The following is a 21,114-nucleotide window of genomic DNA, read 5'->3' as shown; positions in this document are numbered from 1 at the left end:
TATAAAATGTTAAAAATGATGTCATCAAAACTCAAAATAAACAATAGATGAAGGTAACAGTGGACCTGATCAGTTCTGTGTTAATCCAGTAAATCACTGCCACAACAGTTCAACATTGTGATATAAAGGGCAAGCTTTTATACATTTCTTCATCTTTTTGTTTTTTTGTTTAGGATTGGCCCAAACTATGGAAAGCTAACCTGAAGAAGAATCCTGATGATGTCACTTTAGTATCAGGCCTAGTCTCCTACCTGCTCAGGTAATGAGATGATTCAAATGAGACTGTTAACAGTAATATTTTTTCCCAGCTGCTTTAATTCTTCTATTTTACACATTCAGCAGTGATTTTAGGCTACTGAGACATGAATTATAACTTTGGTTATTCCACTGCTCCACCACAACACAGCAGATAATATGATGTATTGATAAAAACACAACTGAATTTCTTTGTTACTGCAGCAACTTACTGTATGCCCAAAACTAACCTGCTATATGACAAGTTAAAGTGATCATAACCCCTGGTCCCTGAACATTTTTGAGGCTTTCAACTGTCATGGCAACCCTGTGTTACTATCACAAAGTTGTTAAACCATCATATTTACACATTCAGCATCCAATTTTAGGTTGCGTTCAAAAGGTCAGCTCAGTCCTGCTTGCCTATATCGTATCAGCCTCCCTGTCAATACATGATGGTTCAGAAGTGTTTGTTTCCCTTTTTGTATCTATTGTGTACTGACTTTAGAGATAGCTCCAGTTAGTGTGACTCCGGGTTGGTACTATCCACACTTAAATCAAATATATAACAGAAATAGAGTGAGAGAAATGGGTTTGTGTGTACATATGTCAGTTGTTCTTACAAGAAGTTTTCATAAAGCCATATACTTATGCCAGTAGACATGTTCACTTCTATATTTATACTAGTGTGTTGTTAGTTCCCACCCTGCTCGCCTTAAGTTGGTCACTGCATTGCTGTTATTCTTCATTAAGTATTAATGAGATCTAAATGGACAAAACAAAGTAGAAAAAGATGCATGAAAAACATCCAAATGCATCCCTTCAGTTAGCTAATTATAGCCTCCCTATATACATTTGATTGCAATTGAACATTTGCACTGTGTCTTCAGCCGGTCTGACCACCCAGTGGTGAAGCTGCTGAGGAAACACCAGTATCGGGTTTACAACAAGCTCTACCCCATCATCAGTAAAGGTCTCCCCCAGAGTCCTGCAGTGCCACTGAGACCTTCTCGCAGTACTCACAACCTGCTTCATCCAGGTAGGGTTGATTATACAAAGATGAGATCACATTTATCTTTTTCATTTTCCCTGCTCGGGTCGTTTGCGGCAGCCTTTTTGCTCCTCTGCTCTTAAGCCTGATTGAAAGTGTTATGGAATCAAAATTGTGTGAAATGTAGTTTGAAAATGTAGTTTGTAGTTCCCATTTTGAGATGTCACAGAAAGTAGTAAATAATGTGATTTGGGCATAATTCCATCAGCTGATAATTTAGTTGGCCTCTTGAAAATACAAGACGCATCCCCTTGATGTTCATCATTGGCCTCGTGTGTCCATTGAAGTGTCAGAAATCATTCACTTATTGACCCGTTCACCACTCACTATGTAAAGGACTGTACAGCCAATCAGATGTCCAAAACGGAAAACAATCCGACAGTCCTCTAAATGTATCTTTTTTTTTTTTTTTTTTTCCCTCTTTACATTTCACAATGAGTCGGCTCTTTGTCAGTGACCAATAGTTAATTGTATCCTACCTTTTAAGTTGCATTGTGGGATAACTTATTCCACTTTATAGGATATAATAATTCTCGGACATTTGGACAACACTACAAAATGGCGAAAACGCTATATAATGTAGAACTGAAATGATTATTGGATCGGTGGATTGGCAGGAAATTAATCGATTTAATTCATTTTTAAGAAAACATTCTGCTTTTCTTCATTGTACGTGAGAGTAAGCTGAATATCTTTGATTTTGTAGACCAAACAATTGGTTTCATTGGAGCTCATACTGGTCTGCTTCTCGCTGTGTGTGCATTTTCAGTTAGAAATCATTTTTCAAAATGAAACAAAGCAATGCACGGACAGTGTTGTAAAGCATAAAGAAATAGTTATTTAGCCATACTAACACATACATGGCTGGCTATAGGTTGAATCATTATCAAACAGTAATGGATACTTCTTTACTTGGATCATTTTACAGAGACGCAGAGGAAGCCAACTACAACTGCAGGCAGTAGTGTTGGTGCCCAGAGCTTCAGCACCGACTGCTCGCTCTCCCCCTCGCCCTCCCATGACTTCAACACCAACTATGACAACGAGGAAGGGGAGGAGCAGGTGACGGTGGACCGGGAGAACTCGTTTGAGGATCTGGAGCAGTTCCTGACCCAGCTGGACTGGGCCCCGCCCCACGGCAACATGGACGACACCTGCTCTGATTCAGAGCTGACCTGTGATTCGTCAATGCAGCCGGAGCAAGATGAGGGCCACATCTCAGAGCTGGAGGGGAGAGCAATGAAAGAACACCTGAAGGCTGTTGTCAAAGACATTCATATAGCTATTGGTGAGCCCGATGAGAGAGAGAGAGAGAGAGAGAGTGTGTGTAGGAAATGTCTCAAAGGAACAATTTCCTGTTGCTGTTGGAAACGTTTAAGAATGAATTTTACATCAACAGTTAATGTAAAAGGATATTAAATGTTAGGAGTGTTTCTTTTTTTTCAGATCAGCTTCTCTCACTGTGTTTGCTGTCCTTTGAGTGTCTGAACACAGCCAGCTCTAAGGACTTGTGCCTCGCCAGCATAGAAGAAGCCTTCTTCACACCCCTGTGGAGCGCCCTGGTGGCTCTTTTCAGGTAGTGCAGCCTAAAACATGTCTTCATGATTTTAAGTGTTGTCTTAAACATGGAATCTTTCTTACTGCTTTTGCTAACCAAATATGCAGCACTTTACTTAGACTAAGAGTAGGGATGCACAATATTGGATTTTTTGCTAATATCTGATATGCCGATATTTCCAAGTCATTGTGGACAATTGCCAATACCGATATATGCACATATTTTTTTCCAGCTGGCTTAGGAGACTATTATGCATGCAATCATAGATTGTACTAAGTATAATCAAGAAAGACAATATATGAAGGAAGAATTTAGGAAGCCTTAAAACTTTAATGAACCTGCCAAGTGAGTGGAGCAGTAGAGTTTATTAGACAGACAGGATTAATGTGTAGGATTTAATCTCCCCCCCCAAACAGGGTGGTACATCCTGTCAGCCGAGGTGTTTCCTATCTGTGCAGCTGAACATAGCAGCTCCTCGCCGGACTGTTTCTCCCTGACGGTCGTGGTGCTTCCTCAAGCTGCCCGTCAGACCACCTTGTCTGACGGACAGCTGAGTGAAGTGGAGCCTGCGGAGGAAACACCGGGACTGTCTAGGTGAAACAGCCTGTGGAGGGAAGCACAGTCAGGCGGCGGAGGAGAAGGCAACATATCGGCCTCTCACAATCGTCAGAAATGGCTGATACCATTATTTCATTTTAGAGCTTTTATCAGCCGATACCGATGACGTGCCGATAATATTGTGCATCCCCAACTAAGAGCTTGATTATATTTTGAGCTTACTCAACTCTACAAAACAACACTGTTTATTATTGCCAGTTTTAAAATCAGTCACGCTGGTCGAACCAAATACACTGCCAGGTAACCTTTGAATGGCTCACGTGTGTGTATATAGAGTTGTTGTTTTTGCCTGCTTTCAGACTTTGTCCTAGCTGACTACCACTCACACTTTGCCATCAAACACAGTTTGCTGCCAAAAATCATTGCATTCACAAGCTTTTTTGTCTGAAAATCAAAACTGGAAAACAAACTTTCTGAAAAGGAGACGTCATTTAGTAGGTCAGTGGTTTTGAAAAACATTGCTCTTTGGCAGCCAACTTGAAAATCTGTGTTTGCTGCGTTCAATAAATTAAAAAAAATAATTGTATGTTAGTCATTAATTTGAACTTGACTTTTTGAAAACATGAGAGCACTAACATGTTTATGGCAGAGTGGGAGGAGGTCACAGGGTTCAGGAATTTAGTGTTCTCAAAGTTTTTATTATTATACTGCAGTTAAAGGAAGCAATTTAGGTTTGGCATGAATTGTTTCCTAGAAATACACTCAGTCAATGTCTCTTATTGACCAGTAAGTGGCAGTGTTTCTCCAAGTATAATAAGTATGTCAGCTGCTTCCCAGCTTCTATTGCTGGTTTAATTCTCATTACACTCAAACAGTCTGTAAAATTATCAGCTGTTAGTATATAAGTAGGTTATACTAGTGTGTATATATAGTATTTTCTACACTTAGAGAACCTCTTGATAGACTGTTTGTAGTGTTTAGACATAAATACTGATGTCAGTATCTAAAAAGCGATTTTAGCTGTTAGGTGGATTTGTTCTTTCACTGGTTCGTGGTCCATCTGACATCAATAAGATGCCACATAAAGTTACATCAGAGACAAATGGAAGTAACTGACAAGTTCAATTCAGTGTCATGAAAACAAAGACTATATTATTCTTTTGTTCTGGCCTGTGACCTCTTAGAGACTAAAGGAGGGCAAGTGTGTTTTTTTTTTTGTTTTTTTTTTAATGAAAATAAAAGAAAGATGTATCTTTTCACTTAGTCCTTCAGGCTAGTTGTGTTTTTAAGAAATATTGATAATGCAGGGTAGACCAGTGTTTATAGTGATTTTTCTACAGATAGTGGTGTCTACTTAATTGCCATTACAACAGTGTTGGTTGGAATTTGCCTTTGTGAGCTCATAGTGCAACAACTTAGACAGGACAACATTCAACACAACATACTAATGATAAAACCTCCACATTTTAAAATATCCAAAGTTTCATAGATATAAAAAATAATCTAAAAATGATATACCTTAAAGTGCAGGAGGTTTGTGATTTAGAAGTTAAATAACTTAAATATGTTGAGTCAGGGAATGTACTTCTTTTAAACCTCTCAGATTTAAAACAGCTATCTGAACCATTTTTTCCATATTTGGAATTTGATTATGTCTCGTGATCCATGTTGCTGTTAAGTTAGCTGTTGCCCCGGGTAAGGTATAGGCAACCACACGCCTTCTCTTTGACCTGTGTTTGCAATCTTTTCTCCTGCCCCCTGGACAGCCTAACACAGCAGTTCACAAACTTTTTTTTCTGCCATGTCTCCATCCAGAAGCCAAAAATATTCACACATACATAGACTGTAATTTATCAACAGATAACAACAGTAGGGTCGAAAACAAGTAGTTTTTTATTACCATCATCAAGAATACAGGCTGCATGTTTCTTTTCACAAATGTTTCTCAGTTTCTGATGTCCAACTTAAAAATGCAATTTTGTCCAAACTGTGATCAAGTGTATGTTGGCTTTTAGTTTTCAGTCTGGCAACCTTGGTCTTCATTTCTCAGGAAGGTCCACAGGGAAAGAGAGCTGGCCTTTGAGACCAGTTTGAAGCTGTATCGGGATGCTTCACCTGGAGATGTTGGTGTACCTTTGAAACTGTTTCCCCAGGACCCTGGCGCATTGCAAGGGTCCTACCCATACGAGTCTGCTGTTCAGGAGCTTAAGCTTCTCACTAAAGACTGCTGTCCACAGAGGAAGTTGGAATGTATTGGTGAGTTACATTGTGTTGTTATTTTCTTGCTCACTCAAAGGCTGTATTTCAGGAGGCTGTATTTCAGAGTATTAATTCAACCAGAAGGGGGCAATCAACCCTTTCCCAGCAGAGTACCAAGACCTCAGACTTAGCTCAGACTCTCATCTTAACTGCTTTATACATTTATTATCTTATACTAGCATGCCCTCTGCAGTTTTTCAGATAATTTATTTTTGTATTTTGTATTGCTACATATCCTCCTGGATGATGGACTAGTTGGCTGTCACGGGTGGTAATGCACTTGTCAAAGTAAAAAAAAAAAGCACAACAAGCCACACCCAATAGTGCGGTATAGTGCCCAATGCAAACAGAAGACTCTGTCACCACCAGATCTAGACCTGTTTCCTGCTATGAAACTAGAGGCCTAGCAGTTGCACCTATTAGTTAACTACTAAAACTAGGAAAGGATCATGTGGGCAACCTGATGATTGTAGTTAACAAGAGCTGGGCTCCACAGTAATAATCCTCATTGATGTAGACAGTATTTTATTCAGTGCAAAATTAAAACATATCCCCCAGCCTGTTAGCCTAGACATTGTTGCATGAAGCCTCAATAGAAGGTTCATGTGTAGCTCACAGTTAAACAGTCCATTTACTGAACACAAACCGTTGTTTTTGAACTCAAACAGGTTAGCCAGAGTCCTTTGAGGTTTGCCACTACATGCAGAGAATGTGTGCTGAGCTGATGAAATTCAATGACACATAAGTGTCTATTGAAAAGAGAGACGTCACAACTTGTTCTGTAAACTTGGGTGTCACGGACCTGGGTCTTGCTATTCTGTAGCACTTTCTTAGACATTTGTTGGCTACTTCCCGGTGGTAAATTCAGAAATGTGGAACTCAAGAAGATGTCAAGGACTGTCAAAACTCATCATAAGTGTCAGTATCTGTGAGTTTCTCTAGGTGTTGCCCTTTTCTTTTAAGTGGTGGCTGTAGCGACTCTGTATACAACATTAAAAAAAGTTAACAATCACATGCTGTGCATCAATGTCATGAAACTGACTGCATGAAACAGTGGTTGGTGTGAGGAGAGTGCGAATCATCCATAATAACCCAAATTTGATACTTAATTTGACAAATTACCTCCAACAATCCTCTCTGTTTCCTCTGTCATCTGGGACCAATTCATTTTATAGTTGTGTTGTAGTTAAGGCAAGCCATGCTTAGTTGCAGACCATCAGTGTACGGTGTCTGTAGATTGTTAATTTGGTTCAAGGAGAGGTGTTTAACATGGTTTATATATGATGCTCCTGCTATGTTACAGTGAGGACATTACGCCTGATCTGTGCTTGTGCTGAGGACTACAGATGTCTTCATGAGGTCGACTCAACACCCAAAACAGCTGCCATGTGAGTAAATCATCAGCTGCAAAAAGTGTCCATTCTTTGTGGTTTTTGATGTTAGTCAACGCTTAAAATGTAAGATCACTCACTGAGGGCTTTTACTGGGAACTGGAAACCTCAGCGTTACGACACTTCGTCACATAAAAATTGATGGAATACACTAAACAGTTTGAGGATACAATAAGTGGGGTGAAAACAAAGTACAGAACACTGTACTAAAACTATTGGGGAGTTTGAATTCCACCAAAAAGCACCCCTCACTGAACTTGAAAATAAGAGACCTCTCCTCATTAACTCCATGCTTATGGTAGGGAGGAAAAGACTGTCCCAAAGTCCACTTGAAGTACCCAAACATGATTTTAAGGGCTCTCTGCCATGGTAGATGCTCTGTCATGTCTCATCAGTGCTCTGTTAGGCCTGGCACAGCAGGGGTTGTCCTAGGTTTATTGCCCCCCTATAGAGTGCCTCTTCCTAGCCAGGCCTAAAAGTGGGTCGTCCTGTCTGGTTGTGGAACAGACCCAGGGCCCAACAAGGAGCTCAGGCAAAAGAAGAAAAGACATGGAGGTTTGTGGAATCCATGATGATGCTCGGAGGGCCAGACAAAGGCTCAGTGGGTCATAATGGAAGCAGCAGACTCAATTTAACCCTTTAATGTTCCGACGGCCCGTCAGACTATTAAGTACACAACTCTGCTGTGTACACACCTCTTGTCTTGAAGTGGGTGTTCATGTGACACATTTTTGGAAAGCTAAGATTCTTGTGATTCAGTTGATGCAAACCATGTCAAGATACAATCACAACAGCAGGTACAATCAACGCCTCTGTCAGACCACCTATGAAGCCTAAAGTTACTCAACTGACTTATACAACTCTGACAAAAACAGTCGTTACATTGGCAAAGGTCCAGTTGACTCAATATTTAGCCCAAAACACATTATTACACCAATAAATATCCACGAATGGCTGTTGCATAATTTTTAGCCGGCAGATGTCTAATCTTCAACATGTTCTCCGTCATAACTCGAGTTAGCATGTAAACATTAGCCACATCTAGGTATCAAAATGGCAGCTGCACTCCGATGTTTTGATTGAGACCTCACTTGACCCAATAGGAGCTTCCATGTGCTGTCCACAGCCTACAATAGCCAACGAGAGTTCGCATTACAATGAGGTGCCTGCCCCTCTTCTTTCGTGTAAAGACTGAGCCAATAGGAACAGACTCTGCTGATGACTGGTGCTTCAAATAGCCAATGAAATTCCGAAAATGACAATATGCAGCTATAGTGGTTTCCATAAAGCCACAACATGGAAATTGTGAATTTAAATAGTTTGCTGTGTTACTTTTTATACAAGTTGCTTTTCCGCCAAAGTATTTGTTTTGACTCTTTTTTTTTATATGCACAAAGTTTAGTTTCAACAAGGGAACAAAGCAGTATAATGGGTTTATGCTTCAGTTACTCTGAAGCAGCATTTATTTTGTGTCTTTAAATGGTCTTTTTTTGCAAGATGCCTAAAAAATACCCTTGGAAAAACATGTGTAAAATATTCATTTTCTGTGGTATTATTAAATTTGAACTTGGACTAGGTAAGGCTCCATGCCGTGGTCCCATTTTGTTTTCCAGCTAATAAGTCCCAGCTACAGGTCATCTGCAGGCATCTGTTTGCAAAAAAATATTCAGGCAGAAATAAAAACCTTCTACTTCAGTGTGTTCAAACTTCTATTACTCAATGCCAGTAGCACTTACAGTGATTCTGACTGTTGGCGGAAAACACTTCAGAGTGTTAGCTTTCAAAAGAGACCAAAACCATGCATGTACTCCTAATGGTTCAAGAACAGCTTATTTTAGGTATGCCTTTGATAGGCATTTTAGGCTAATTTTACAGGAATTTAATGGAATGTTAAGGGGTTAAATTGTTCTGCTTTTACAAAGTTTGTCTGAAACACTGACAAATGACTGAAGAAATAGTCTTTTCTGCATCTCATGCAGGAAAGAAAGCAGTGATACACTTATAATTAACCTCATCACTGCCCAGTTTAACCCTATCGGTAAGGTTAGTGGACAGAATATTTTGGCATCAATATTGTACAAGCATAGACTGAGAATTTTAATGAACACACTAGTAAACAAACTGAGGGCAAGCATTTTTTACTAAGGTGGGTGGAGATTTAAGTCCTAGAATAGGGGTGTTTACTGTGTTTTTTGGAGAGTCAGCCTTCAGTTAAGGTCAGGCATTTTTTAATACGGCTTCAAACAGTTGACAGGAAACCCATAGAGACTGTCACCAACATTTAAAGGGTTTTTATGTGTGTGTATATGTGCACAGCGTTAATGCCTGTAAAAATCCTCTGTTTACTCTTAAGTGCAACCCACAAAACACCCAGTATCAGGGGAATAACATGCAAAAAATCTTGTTCCCTCTCTAAAGACAGTTATCTGATATCTTGTCCTCTTCATACACCCTTGCCCTCGTCCCTTTTTTCTCTTTTGTTGGATCCACTAATGTTTTTTGAGAATGGTTGGGGCTATGTCTCCTGCTCCATATCTGTCTCCTTGTATTTGAGTGAGTGTGAAGTGATCAGAGACGACAGAGTAGAAGAGATGACCGAGCACAGCACTTCTCAAAGATATTATGAAGAAAAGTTGTGATGTTGAATGATCTTCTGTCCATTTTCAGTACACTAAAATATACAACTTGGCAACAAAATTTATCTCCAAGAAATGAAAACTGAATCATGCTGTATTGAATTTGTTTTGTTACCTGGATACATGAGTCAAACATGGCCAAACTACAGACAAAATCTAAATATTTTTTTTTCTTGTTTATTCTTTAGAGACAAAGAATACAGTCTGACATCTAAGGATATAATCTGGAGTCATTGTTGGAGAAAATCATTGTAGCTTGGCCAGAATAAGAAATAAATCAAACTCAGCATTTCAAAGGTTTTTCAACCGTTTTTCAAAGCTCAACTCTGGCACTTCAGGTCATCACAGATCCATTTTATTTTTACAGCGTCATAATGTAGCCGATGATCTCTGACTGCTCTAATTCAATAAATCTTTCATTCAGAAGTGAACTTAAAATTTTGGCTCTATATTTGATTCCAGATTCCTTGAAGAGGGTAATTTTGGATGGCGTCCTTTACTGCCTCCACATTTTCTCTGTCCTGATTGCAGCTCAGTACAGACCCATATGTGACAGCTTTTCTTAGTCCATGTCAATACAGGTTGCTTTTCTGCGTGTCACTGTGACTCACAGGAAGCGGTTTTGGTCCCAAAAGACCCAACTGATTGACTTTAAAGTGGATTTATAACCGATAATGATGTTCTGCTGACAGATGAATTTGTGTGTATTTTATATTTCCATTGCATATTTAGTTTTCCTCAGTGTCTTTGCTTATTTATTTTCACCACACCCTGTCACTGTGGTTTCACACACAAAAACACTGAATTTTAGTCACTGCCCTCTTTTAGTCATTGAGCAGCATTTTCATTTTTGTCACTTCTTTGTCTTTGACCGACTGGGAGCTCATTTGTTCTCCTGTGTGCCTTTGTCCACATCCCTTTCTTTGTGCCGCTACATCGGTCACCACTTTTTCTCTGTATCTTGTTAATTAAGTTTTTTCCCCTCTGCCAGTCTCTGCTATCTTTTGACTTGTTTTATCCTTAATTGGAATGCATTGCAAACCCATAAGGGAGCTTAATCTTCTCAATGAAATCCATATTTATGCACGTGGGAAGAGTGCATTGTATCCTTGGAATGCAGAGACGCCTGTTTTCGTGTGAGGGGATCGATGTGTGTGTTTACAGTAGTGAACTCAGAAGATTATAATTCAGGGTTGCAATTGTGTGTGTGTGCATGTGAGGTCCAGCTCTCTGTGGTTACATGAGCCTGTCCACACCTTCCAGAACCTGCAGAAGGAGAGTATCCAGTTGCATGCAGCCGGGTCAGTCAAGGGCCAGCAACCTACCTTCTCACGCAAACTAGCAAGCAAGCAGTTAGCCCTGCGTGTGAGTCCTGATAAACAAATGGTCACTGTCTGCACACAGGGAGAATGCTATCAGGCTGTCATCATCTCCCAGGCTGCAATTTGTCCTCCCAACAGATCTTGGGGAGAGAGAAAAAAAGCTTTATCATTCCCATTCCTGAACACACATTAAGAGCTACATTTGACTGAGTTTCCATTCAGTCCCCTGGAGAGCACATGCCATCGTACGCTGTAAATGTCATTCTTAATTTTTTTCCCTTCTGCTCTATTTATTTACTTCTGTTTTCCTCTTTTTCTTGATCCCACCGCCTCCCCTCTCCTTTCCTCTGACAGCGGTGCAGATGACCTGTTGCCCATCCTGTCCTTCGTGGCTCTACGGTGCCAGTGTCCACAGCTGGTATCTGAATGTGCTGCTTTGGAGGAGTTCATTCATGAAGGGTGAGTCACTATGATGGGAAAAGATGGTGAATGATCTCCTTTGTTTGCAGCAACAAGGTTGCACAAAGGTTTGTCTGATTAGAGTTTAGTCACAGTTTTGAAGAAGTACTTACCTGCGCCCTTGTCAAATATGAAGCAATTGCAAATGCAAACAAAGAGAAATGCCAACATGCTGGCAGCTACTGTCAGAAATACAACTTAAAAGCAACTGATGCAACGACAATCAAAGAAATGAACAATAGCAGTTTGTTTGGTTAGCACTAACCACAATGACTAATGCATTTAATTTCTGTTAACTCTGATCTCATTATCCTTATATCCAGCTGCAGCGAAAAATCCCATCACTATTAACCACAAGCCGGGCACCAAAGCCCTTTTTTAGACATGAAAGTTCATCAAGTTGTTAGTGATGTTTTTTTTCCATTGAGGCCCTGGTTACTTTTATGTAACGAGCTGCATGTCTGAAAGTGGTTAAAGTTAGTGACTGACTAGTGAACATAATCAAGCATTTAGCAGCTACAGAGCCAGATATTTTTCTCAGGAGTTTGCGGAGACCAAAACAGAGCTCAAAAGAAAAAGTAGATATTGGACTTGCATTCATTGGGTAGTCAGAAATGTGACTCCAAATGCGGACATTTTGACTTGGCATAGTAGGAAAAGCACAGGTGTTACTAATAACATTAATGATGGCTCTGTTATATTCAAGTGTCCCAGGATGACAGTGAGCCAGCATGCACAATATCAGGACCCTGAAACTGAAGCAGCTATTACTTAAACCTGTGCTTTTCCTACTGTGACACAGTGTTTCCCCTATAATTGTACAGGCCTGGTGGGCCACCGGGCCAATGAGAACCCCCACCAGGCCAAATATTTTTTTTTGGATGCCAAATATCCATTCATTCAGAAATCAATAATCATATGCGTTTGGGAGCCTCTGTGTGACACTGTTCCGAAACGTGAGTCAATCTCTGTGTCGTTGCCTGGAAAACTCTTGATGCGATGCGAGTTCCACTGCTATCAGAGTCCCTTTTAAATTACTGCAGAGTGAGAGCATATGGGATGCAGGTTGGCTAACGTGAGCATGGCAATAGAGAAAAAGCTCTAACGCAGATGATGGACAAACATATATCAACGTTTTCAAGCAAAAATACAGATGGGGAAGAAGGGAGAGGGGCAGCTTATTTTCATGCAATAAATGCAGCTTATTAAGTCATCCTCTCCTTGTGAACACTTTGTTTTAAGTCTTGAATATACCGAGCAAACAAAAATTTGAATGCAAATATAAATTGCGGACATGCCATCCCGCCTGCCTCATCTCATTAGGGTTTTTCAGTGCATACCGCCAGGCCTGAAAAAAATTCTCAGGAAAACACGTCAGAATGTCTGCTGTGAAACAGGCCAACAGGCAACTGTATGTTGGTTCACCAAACCAATTTCATAAGGTGATAGCATGTCAGTGTTGTGTTTACAGTTTGGCCCCAAGAGGCAAAAAGCAGTATTCACAATTTTAGTCAATTTGGGACAATGTCAGAAATTGCATTTATACCATGTGGAAACACACTGACCAATACATTACATCACAGTTTCCCCACCAGAGAGAACTGACTGTTTATTTTTTATTTTAAAATGTCTCACTCAGTACATACCTCTGTCACAATTCTTTAATAACCAAATTTAAGGGATCCTTACCAAAAACATCTGTATCCACCTCAACAATACAGTATCAGTTGGACTCTAGTATTAGTATGTAGTTGTGTTCATGCAATCACAGGTGAATGGCTGCTAACAGTCCAATATCCATTTTTTAATAAAATGTCCATCTTACTCTTGTTTTCTGATGATGACGGATGCATACTGTCTTGAAGTAGTCTTTTAACCACTAAGGTTGAATACTTGTTGGCAAATACCAATATAGTAGTCCAGTAGGACAGTTGGGGAGGGCTGGGAGTCTTGAGTTGAGATACTGCATCATACTATCATAGTATCATTGCGTGTGAGTTCAGACCACACCCCGGAGGTCTACTCACAGCTATAAAAACAGTTGGTTGTAAAAGCCAGCTGGTTAGATTGGCAGTGGTCTAGGAATGTCAGGATATTTGGGATTTGGTTTTTCTTCTCTATAAAAATACAAATAAAGTCCCACTTGATGTTTATGTAGTTCAGTGGGTTGAGGGTTCATCTGAAGGAAGAGGTGGAACCAAGACTGGCCACAAGACTATACTATAAGAGGGTTGATATCCTGGTGTTTCCTGAAGGCTGTGAATGAGGTAGAAAGGCCTTTTGGTTTTATGTCCAACTATGCAATAGAGATACACCAATATCAATATTGATATTGGATATAGGTCCGATACAGACTCAAATAGCTGGATCAGGTATCGTGACAAGGGGCTGATCTGGTATCGGATACCACTATTTTAATAGATAACAATTCAGTGTATTAAAAGATTGATCCCAGTTTCTTCCACACAGTGAGGCATACAGCTTATTAATTAATCACTAGTATCGGATCAATACTCTGTATCAACCAATTCCCAAACCCTATATATCGGTATCAGGACTAAAAAAGTCAGATCGGTGCATCCCTAGTATGCAGTGTCAGGAGTACAATTGGCACAGAAATCAGTCAAGTCATCAAGCCTCACAAGAGTACATGAAGAAGGTGAGATATAAACAATTTTACTTTGATTTGATTTTTTTTTTTTTTTTTTTAAAGAAACAAAGCCTGGTGAGCCCTATAACATCTCCTTCACGTTGACACTTTACTGTGTCAAATTAAATGCAGCTGTTGATGCTTCTCTTAATATATTCCTGCTATGGTTAACAAAACCTCAGCCAGGAGTAAAAAATAGATTTTCATTCACAGTAAACAGAGATGGACCAGCTGTCATCAAGCCCATGAGCAAACATTTCTATGATGATGTCAGTGCTCATCAATCACAAAGCTTGCTGGTTTTTCTTTTGTCTTGTGTTGAATTTTTGGATATTATAGTATAAGTGTCTAAAGCTCCTGGTTCATTGATGGTATCCTAAAAATACAAAATATGGCACTTTGTCAGGGTTAGATTCATAACGTCCTGGATTTATTTACATTGCCGTCTCTGCCTTCACTGTCCTTTACCCTTTATCAAGATGGAGACTGACATTTCATTTTTGACCAAAGAAATATTAGAAACAAACAAACTGAATTATTAAACAGGCAATAACATTTCGGAAGCTAACAAGGTAGAAGGTATCCTAGACACCCCAAACAATCACATTATAAAAGATAACACTCGTACTACATTAGTAACACACAGTGTTTATACACTATTCCCTGGCCACAGCTCTCCCCACTGTGATAAGTATCTTTTATCTTTTCTTCCTTTCACTCTTTGTCTCCATCTGTGCAGTGCAGCGTCCTGGCTGCAGTCGCTCTCGTGTCTTGCTCTTGTTAGTCCAAGGTCAGCCAGAGTTGACTTCTCCAACCCTCCTCTGCCTCTGAGCAAACCCTCCTCCCTCCTCACTTGTTGTTCTCACATATCAACCATCCATCCATCACTCCCTGCATTCCTCATGCTGCCCATCCTTTTTATATTCGTTTAATGGCTCTAAAAGTGTAGGAAAAAGGCAGATCCCTTTCACTCGCTGTTCTGGTCAAGGTTGGGAAGAGATGTTTGATCTTTGACTCACTGTGGGGAAACGCTGATGTGATTTCAGCAGAATTAATAAATTTGGGCTCTATTCTGTCTTTGGATATTTGGGATTTTTGTGGCCAGTCATGTCTCATTGTTTTCAGCATGAAGTCGTTTTCTATCTGTGTCCTTATTTGACTCTTATAGTTTCCTCTTCGATGGATGAACTCACCACTGTTCATGACTTTTATTTACAGATGTCCTGTTATCAGCTAACACTCACTTCTGTTTCAGCTATTTAATAGGAGAGGAAGGCTACTGTCTGACCTCCATGCAGAGTGCCTTGGCCTATGTTGAGTCGTTGCACACAGCAGGAACTCACCTTCCCGCAGACAAGTTCGTTTGAAACAGGTAAATCTTGCTCAACACTAAGACCAAAACAGAGATTCAACAGATTGAATTTTGGACTTGTATTTATCAGATGGCCAGAACCATAACTCCAAATGTTACTTTTGCCTGCTGGATGTGTAGTTTGGCAACAATTTGGGAACATGTTTGCCATAACAACTTACTAAGATGATAAGCTATAGCCAGGTATTGTTTTTAGCATTGTTCGTTTTCTCAAGTGGAAAAAAAAAGTCAATTATCTCAGCTTTAAGACTTGCTGTACTTTTCCAATGATTCACCTTCAAATTAAAATTCTTTGACATCCCCCCCATCAGTTTAACCTCCACTGAAGTTTAGGAGAAAACCAAACATACCTCACTTGTTCAGCTCAGCAGACTTCCAAACTACAGAATTCAACAGAATCATCTTTTTGCAGTGCCATCAGATCCAAAAAAGCTCCTTGAATTTATGTGTCTTCAGTAAGATATAGTGAGTGAAATAATATAATGTGGAGCACTCGATCAGTGTGTCTGAGCTGTAAATAGTTTGGCAGAAGGCTGAGATAGAGCTGTAGATGGAAACTCTTTGTTTTGTTTTCTTAAAAATACCAATGTATATTAATACATGTTTAATTTTTAATAACTTGACCTGATGACCCATGCCAGACTGAACTTTGAAGCACAGGTCACTCTTGTAACAGTTTTGCCAGCAGTTATGAGGAGAGATGGGGGAGAGAGATGGATGGAGTGAAGTAGACTGAGACTGATGTATTACACTGAGAGATGAATGTGTTGCTGAATGGCCTGTCTGTGGCCCAAGGTGATGTTTCCACACTGCTACTCGGCGGGATGAGGCGTGATGACACTGCATGTTATAAAATGTGACATCCTCAACCGGCAGTCTCCAAAACTCCCTGTGACACAAGGATTCCACTACAGCCAAATATTTAACTTTGCCTACCGCTGCGCTCCACAGAGCTGTCACTTATCTGCCGGGTCGCTGGGTTGAGAAGTGGAAGCATTCTGAGTATTTCATACTGGACGAACAGATATAGTTTTGAAGGTCTGGTCTATACAATATATAGACAGTTACATGTATGACTGTACACATCTTCTCTCCTATACAACAAAGATTTTGACCGCATTCATATCTAATAAGGATGAATATAAGAAAGAAGATGACTTTAAGAAATCCTTTCAGGCATCCAGGGTGAAAAACAAGCCTTAATTTAGATCCTGCTCACACTTATTTCAAGTTTGAACATATACAGACGTGTGATAAAATAGAGGAAAACCTGAATGAAGATGCCATCATATACTGCACAGGGCATGAAATGACTGATGACTGAAAAATTCCAAACCAACGATGGGTTGACCCTACTAGCAGGTCTTGTCTGTGAAGAGAAAGCCTGATTCCTCGGTTCACTAGAGTTCAGTTGTTTCCAAAAACTACGGCATTGGCCAGAATATAATCCAAATGATTTTGAAATCTTTTTTTAAGCATTAGACTAACATATTCACAACAGCAGCTGCTATCTGTGAAGGCATCGGTACCAAACCCCCCAGGAACAGCGTTGGGCTTTGAAGCCAATTTGACATAGTGGCCAAACCGTGGAATTACAACTTCCAGGCCCGACGGGCTCACAAAGCATTTTTCCCCACACACAATCATGGAGAAAGGAGCAGCTGTAAAACGTCACAACCCCAGTGAAATGACTCGTTTCACTATCAGAATTTGATCCATTCGGTCCGATCGCATTTGGAAAGTCTAGAAGAGCTGCATGATTGAATTGTTTTATCCCCATTCAAGTTAGCCGGAGGGCTAAACTGGAAGTTAGCCGTCTCAGCCGGTTGAAGTCTCTAGTGAGCACGCTCTACGGGCCTCATGCGCCCATACCGTGTGCAGTATGTTTTCATCCTGGTAATTTCTTTACAGCAGGAAGTGGCTTTTTTGGCTTCATGCGCCACTGAGAAACTTTCATAGGAATGAACAGGGCCCCACCTCCAAGGCTGTATCTAGTTCTCTTTATACATCCATGATTGGTACATGGGATTAGGAGTGTTGCATTATGGGTTGTTTGTAGTCTTAATGTTGCTAGGCTAGCATGTCTTTCACATCCATTTATAGCATGTCTTTCATAGTTAGTCTGCTTTAAAAGTGTTTAGTTGAACTTACAGGAGTATCTGACAACATGTTTTGCTGCCAGAGAGGAATAAAAAATTCTGACAAGTGAAAAAGAGTTAAAGCCTCTCCTCGGACCAGTGACCCAGTTGTCTGTCAAGCATCTGAGAATTACCAGTGTCACAGTTCAGTTTACCAGTAATACAGTTCAGTTTGTCACACTAGTCTGACAGTATAGTGTGGTGATGTGGCTAAATTTGGGCCAATGCGGTATGAAAAACATCATTGAGCCACATGTTGAGTTCATTTGTTGGGTGATATGTTGCTTGATAATCATGAACACACACACTGTAGTTTATTTTTACTCAATCTCACAGACACACTGTCCTGCCAGAAATACTTACTAGAACACCAAATGTGGATTAATCCACTGCTGAAAATAGTCCCCAACAAATGCGCTGTTTCCTCCTGTTGAAGTAACATTTGATGTAATATACGTTGACTAGCTGTTTTTAAGAAAATTACTGAGACTTCTAAAAAGAACAACTAAAAAAAAACGTATATTTGTGAGCTATTTTTAAAGATCTTTGTCCCACAGAAGGGGTAGGAAAGTTAATGAGAGATAGGCTAATGTGTTATTGGTTTTGGTCTTTTCATGAGGGATTTTGACAGTAAGCAAAATGAATAATGTTCCCAGCCTTATCATTTTAACACAATAATTATTTTTTAAAATGTATTTCCAGTGCAGGGAATAATATATTCTATTTTGTGTTGCAGGCTGCAGCAGTCAGAGAGTTTTCCTGCTGCACTACAGAGAGACAACAGCTGAACCTGCAGCTCCCTGCAAGTTGTACAGACGCATGTTATCTTGTACATACATACTATATATTTAACAGAAGGACTTCCTTTTCCTCCAAAATCAGTGCCTAGGGAGTCCTGCCTAACCAAATCAGACCCTGCATGGGGCCAAACTGGCCTTTACTGGGTCCTCCTTAAATATCCCTTTTCAAACTGTAAAGAAGTGTTGCATTGCCTAGCACTGGATTGTTAAAGGGATTACTGTATGTGGTTGAGATTGGAGTTATCTTAGGGAACCTTTTGTAAGTGATGCCATTGATTTATATGAATGCTTACAGAGGAATAATCTGCAGATGGTTTACAAATGTATTCCCTTTATTTTCCTTCATTCAGGAAACAAGTCAAATCTGTGGGAACTAAGATGAAAAAGCACTACTGAAGTTGTGTGTGAATCAGCCAACCATGTGTGCTCAGACTGATATTTGTCTACCTTAGAATATGCTAATAGTGTTTCATTGTTTTAGGAAATCCTCGGGAAGATCAGAACACCTCAGACTGATATTACATCAAAGATTTTTTTTAATCCATGTACCCTTTGGCATTTTTTTTTTTTTTTTTTTTTTTACTTTTTACAAATTACAGGCAGACTCATAAATAAGACTGTGTGTGTGTGAGTTTGTAAGTGTGGGGATGAGTTTTTTTTAAGACTTGTACAAAAATTCATCCACAGACTTTGAATTGAATATATTAATGTATGCACTTTGGGCGTCGAGGCATTCATGGGTGACACTACACTGGGTGATGGCTTTGAGTTCAGTCAGTAGATCTATTTGCAGACAGATGTGCCTACGGATAGAAACAGCGATTGTCAGATGTTATATAATAGAGACGCAGTGAGACGCCGGAGGAGCACAAGAACAACTGCTGTGGAGAAAAACCTTGTTTATAACATCTGTCACTATGTTTGCATGTAACAGCATGTTGGCTAACATTTAAGTCAGTCATACAGGAATACAGTTTGGTAGTACTGTAGATCGTAGTAATACTGTTGCACTTTGTTAGTTTTCGCCACTTTTCCTGACGTGTGTGTGTGTGTGTGTGTGTGTGTGTGTGTGTGTGTGTGTGTGTGTGTGTGTGTGTGTGTGTGTGTGTGTGTGTGTGTGTGTGTGTGTGTGTGTGTGTTGCTTGTCAGACCATTTGCAAGTCAAGCCACTGGGAACACTGGTATATGTGACCATTATCTTGCCATTTTAACTTAAAATATATCATCATATAACAGTTAATTTACTTTTGCTTCTCTGTCTGTGCACACTCATGTTTGTGTTTGCCTTTTAATTCTTTTTTTTTCATTCCAAGGTGTAAAATCAACAAACTCTCCAAAGGAAAGCAAAAACATAATTTCCATTTGTACATTTTTTTTTTTTTTTTTTTTTTTTTTTTTTTTTTAACCCAATGTCCATGCTATTCTTTGATGTCTGCAGTTCCCCATAATTTACAACCACTGAACCATAATTTAAAAGAAGCACTGCATGCCAACCTGTATATTTGAAAATGGATTATCCACAGGTAGTTATTGAGGTGATTAGAAAATACTAGATGCATGGTATTGAAGGGATTGTTTTATGTAGATTTGACATGACAGACTTCAGACTTCTACTTTTTTAATGCTTTTCTCTGAGCCCTTGAAGCTGTTTGGTTTTAAGTATGAGCACACACTGAAATGAGTTCACGTGAAAGAGTCTTTTACTTTTGGATTTTTTAGCCCCTTTACTGCAAATGATGTTTACTTAACTATTTTCTAAAGCATGCTGTTCTTTCAAGTCTTAAGTGTGTTTTCATCACTTCCAGGTATCCATTGGTTTCTATATAGTGTACAAATCGTCTTTTCAAAGAATAGAAACTTGCTTTGTATTGGTCCCTTTGTGTTACAGTTGCACTTGAAACTCAAAATTAACTTCAGGTGTGCTGCTGTGGTGCATGCTGGTGCTGCCAGTAAACTCAGACATCCGAGACTTGCAGTAATGTAACAACAATGTGTCTTTACACAAAAATGGTTATGATGATGATGTGATCACCAACCTAATGTTAAACAGGTTTCAAGTCTTTGTTGTAATGTACTGGAATGAATGGAAACTAACAGCTAACATTCACTTATCTTTAACTATAGTATGCTTCAGTAGATGGTCTGCAGTGATTTAAACTATACTTCATGTGTAATAAATGGGCTAAAATATGCAAAAATATTGTTCAGTTTGTGTATTGAAGACACACCTAAAGCAGACTTTTCCTTCAGTGTCTGTTCTCAGCTCATTTAACAGACAGAAAACTTAGTTTTATACATTTTCATTTCATTGTGTTTGTCTCGTTTGCTTGCTTGAATTGACTATTGAATATATTTTTTATTTTGTATGGGTCCAAAAGATGTGAAAATATGTCTTGAGAACAGTGTTGGGTTACTACTACATACATTAACACCAAAAACAGATTGATGTTTATATAAAAACTTTATAGAATTCTAATAAAAATGGGAGGATGCTGTGACATTTTGCAAAGTGGATTAAGCCACTACATTAATGTAAATGATTTATTGTATAGTTTGTGTTAATTTTGAAAACTGAATGTTATTTCATTATTAAACTGTTTTACTGTGAATACTTGGGAATAATAGGATGAGAATGATGAATGTGTGTGTTTGAGTCAATAAAGACTGCAGAGAAATGTTTAAATCA

General features: G+C 39.4%; 1 protein-coding gene across 2 annotated transcripts in view; it reads left to right on the top strand.

Moving 5' to 3' along the window:
* Positions 1-21,114, top strand: part of vps9d1 (VPS9 domain containing 1) — a 32,420-nt gene extending 11,306 nt beyond the window's left edge. The window contains exons 9-17 of one of the 2 annotated variants that reach the window (XM_042412090.1): positions 174-259; positions 1,125-1,273; positions 2,214-2,573; positions 2,732-2,861; positions 5,452-5,657; positions 6,964-7,048; positions 11,364-11,468; positions 15,374-15,490; positions 18,365-21,114. In XM_042412090.1, the coding sequence (XP_042268024.1) occupies positions 174-259; positions 1,125-1,273; positions 2,214-2,573; positions 2,732-2,861; positions 5,452-5,657; positions 6,964-7,048; positions 11,364-11,468; positions 15,374-15,485 (1,233 nt within the window). In that variant the 3' untranslated portion in view covers positions 15,486-15,490; positions 18,365-21,114. Of the gene's footprint in view, positions 1-173; positions 260-1,124; positions 1,274-2,213; positions 2,574-2,731; positions 2,862-5,451; positions 5,658-6,963; positions 7,049-9,875; positions 10,152-11,363; positions 11,469-15,373; positions 15,491-18,364 lie in introns of those variants that run through there. The other variant, XM_042412091.1, reaches the window with a different exon arrangement.

Source organism: Thunnus maccoyii, chromosome 5 (genome assembly GCF_910596095.1).
Source record: "Thunnus maccoyii chromosome 5, fThuMac1.1, whole genome shotgun sequence".
NCBI lineage: Eukaryota > Metazoa > Chordata > Actinopteri > Scombriformes > Scombridae > Thunnus > Thunnus maccoyii.
This window is presented reverse-complemented; position numbering and strand designations above follow the sequence as displayed.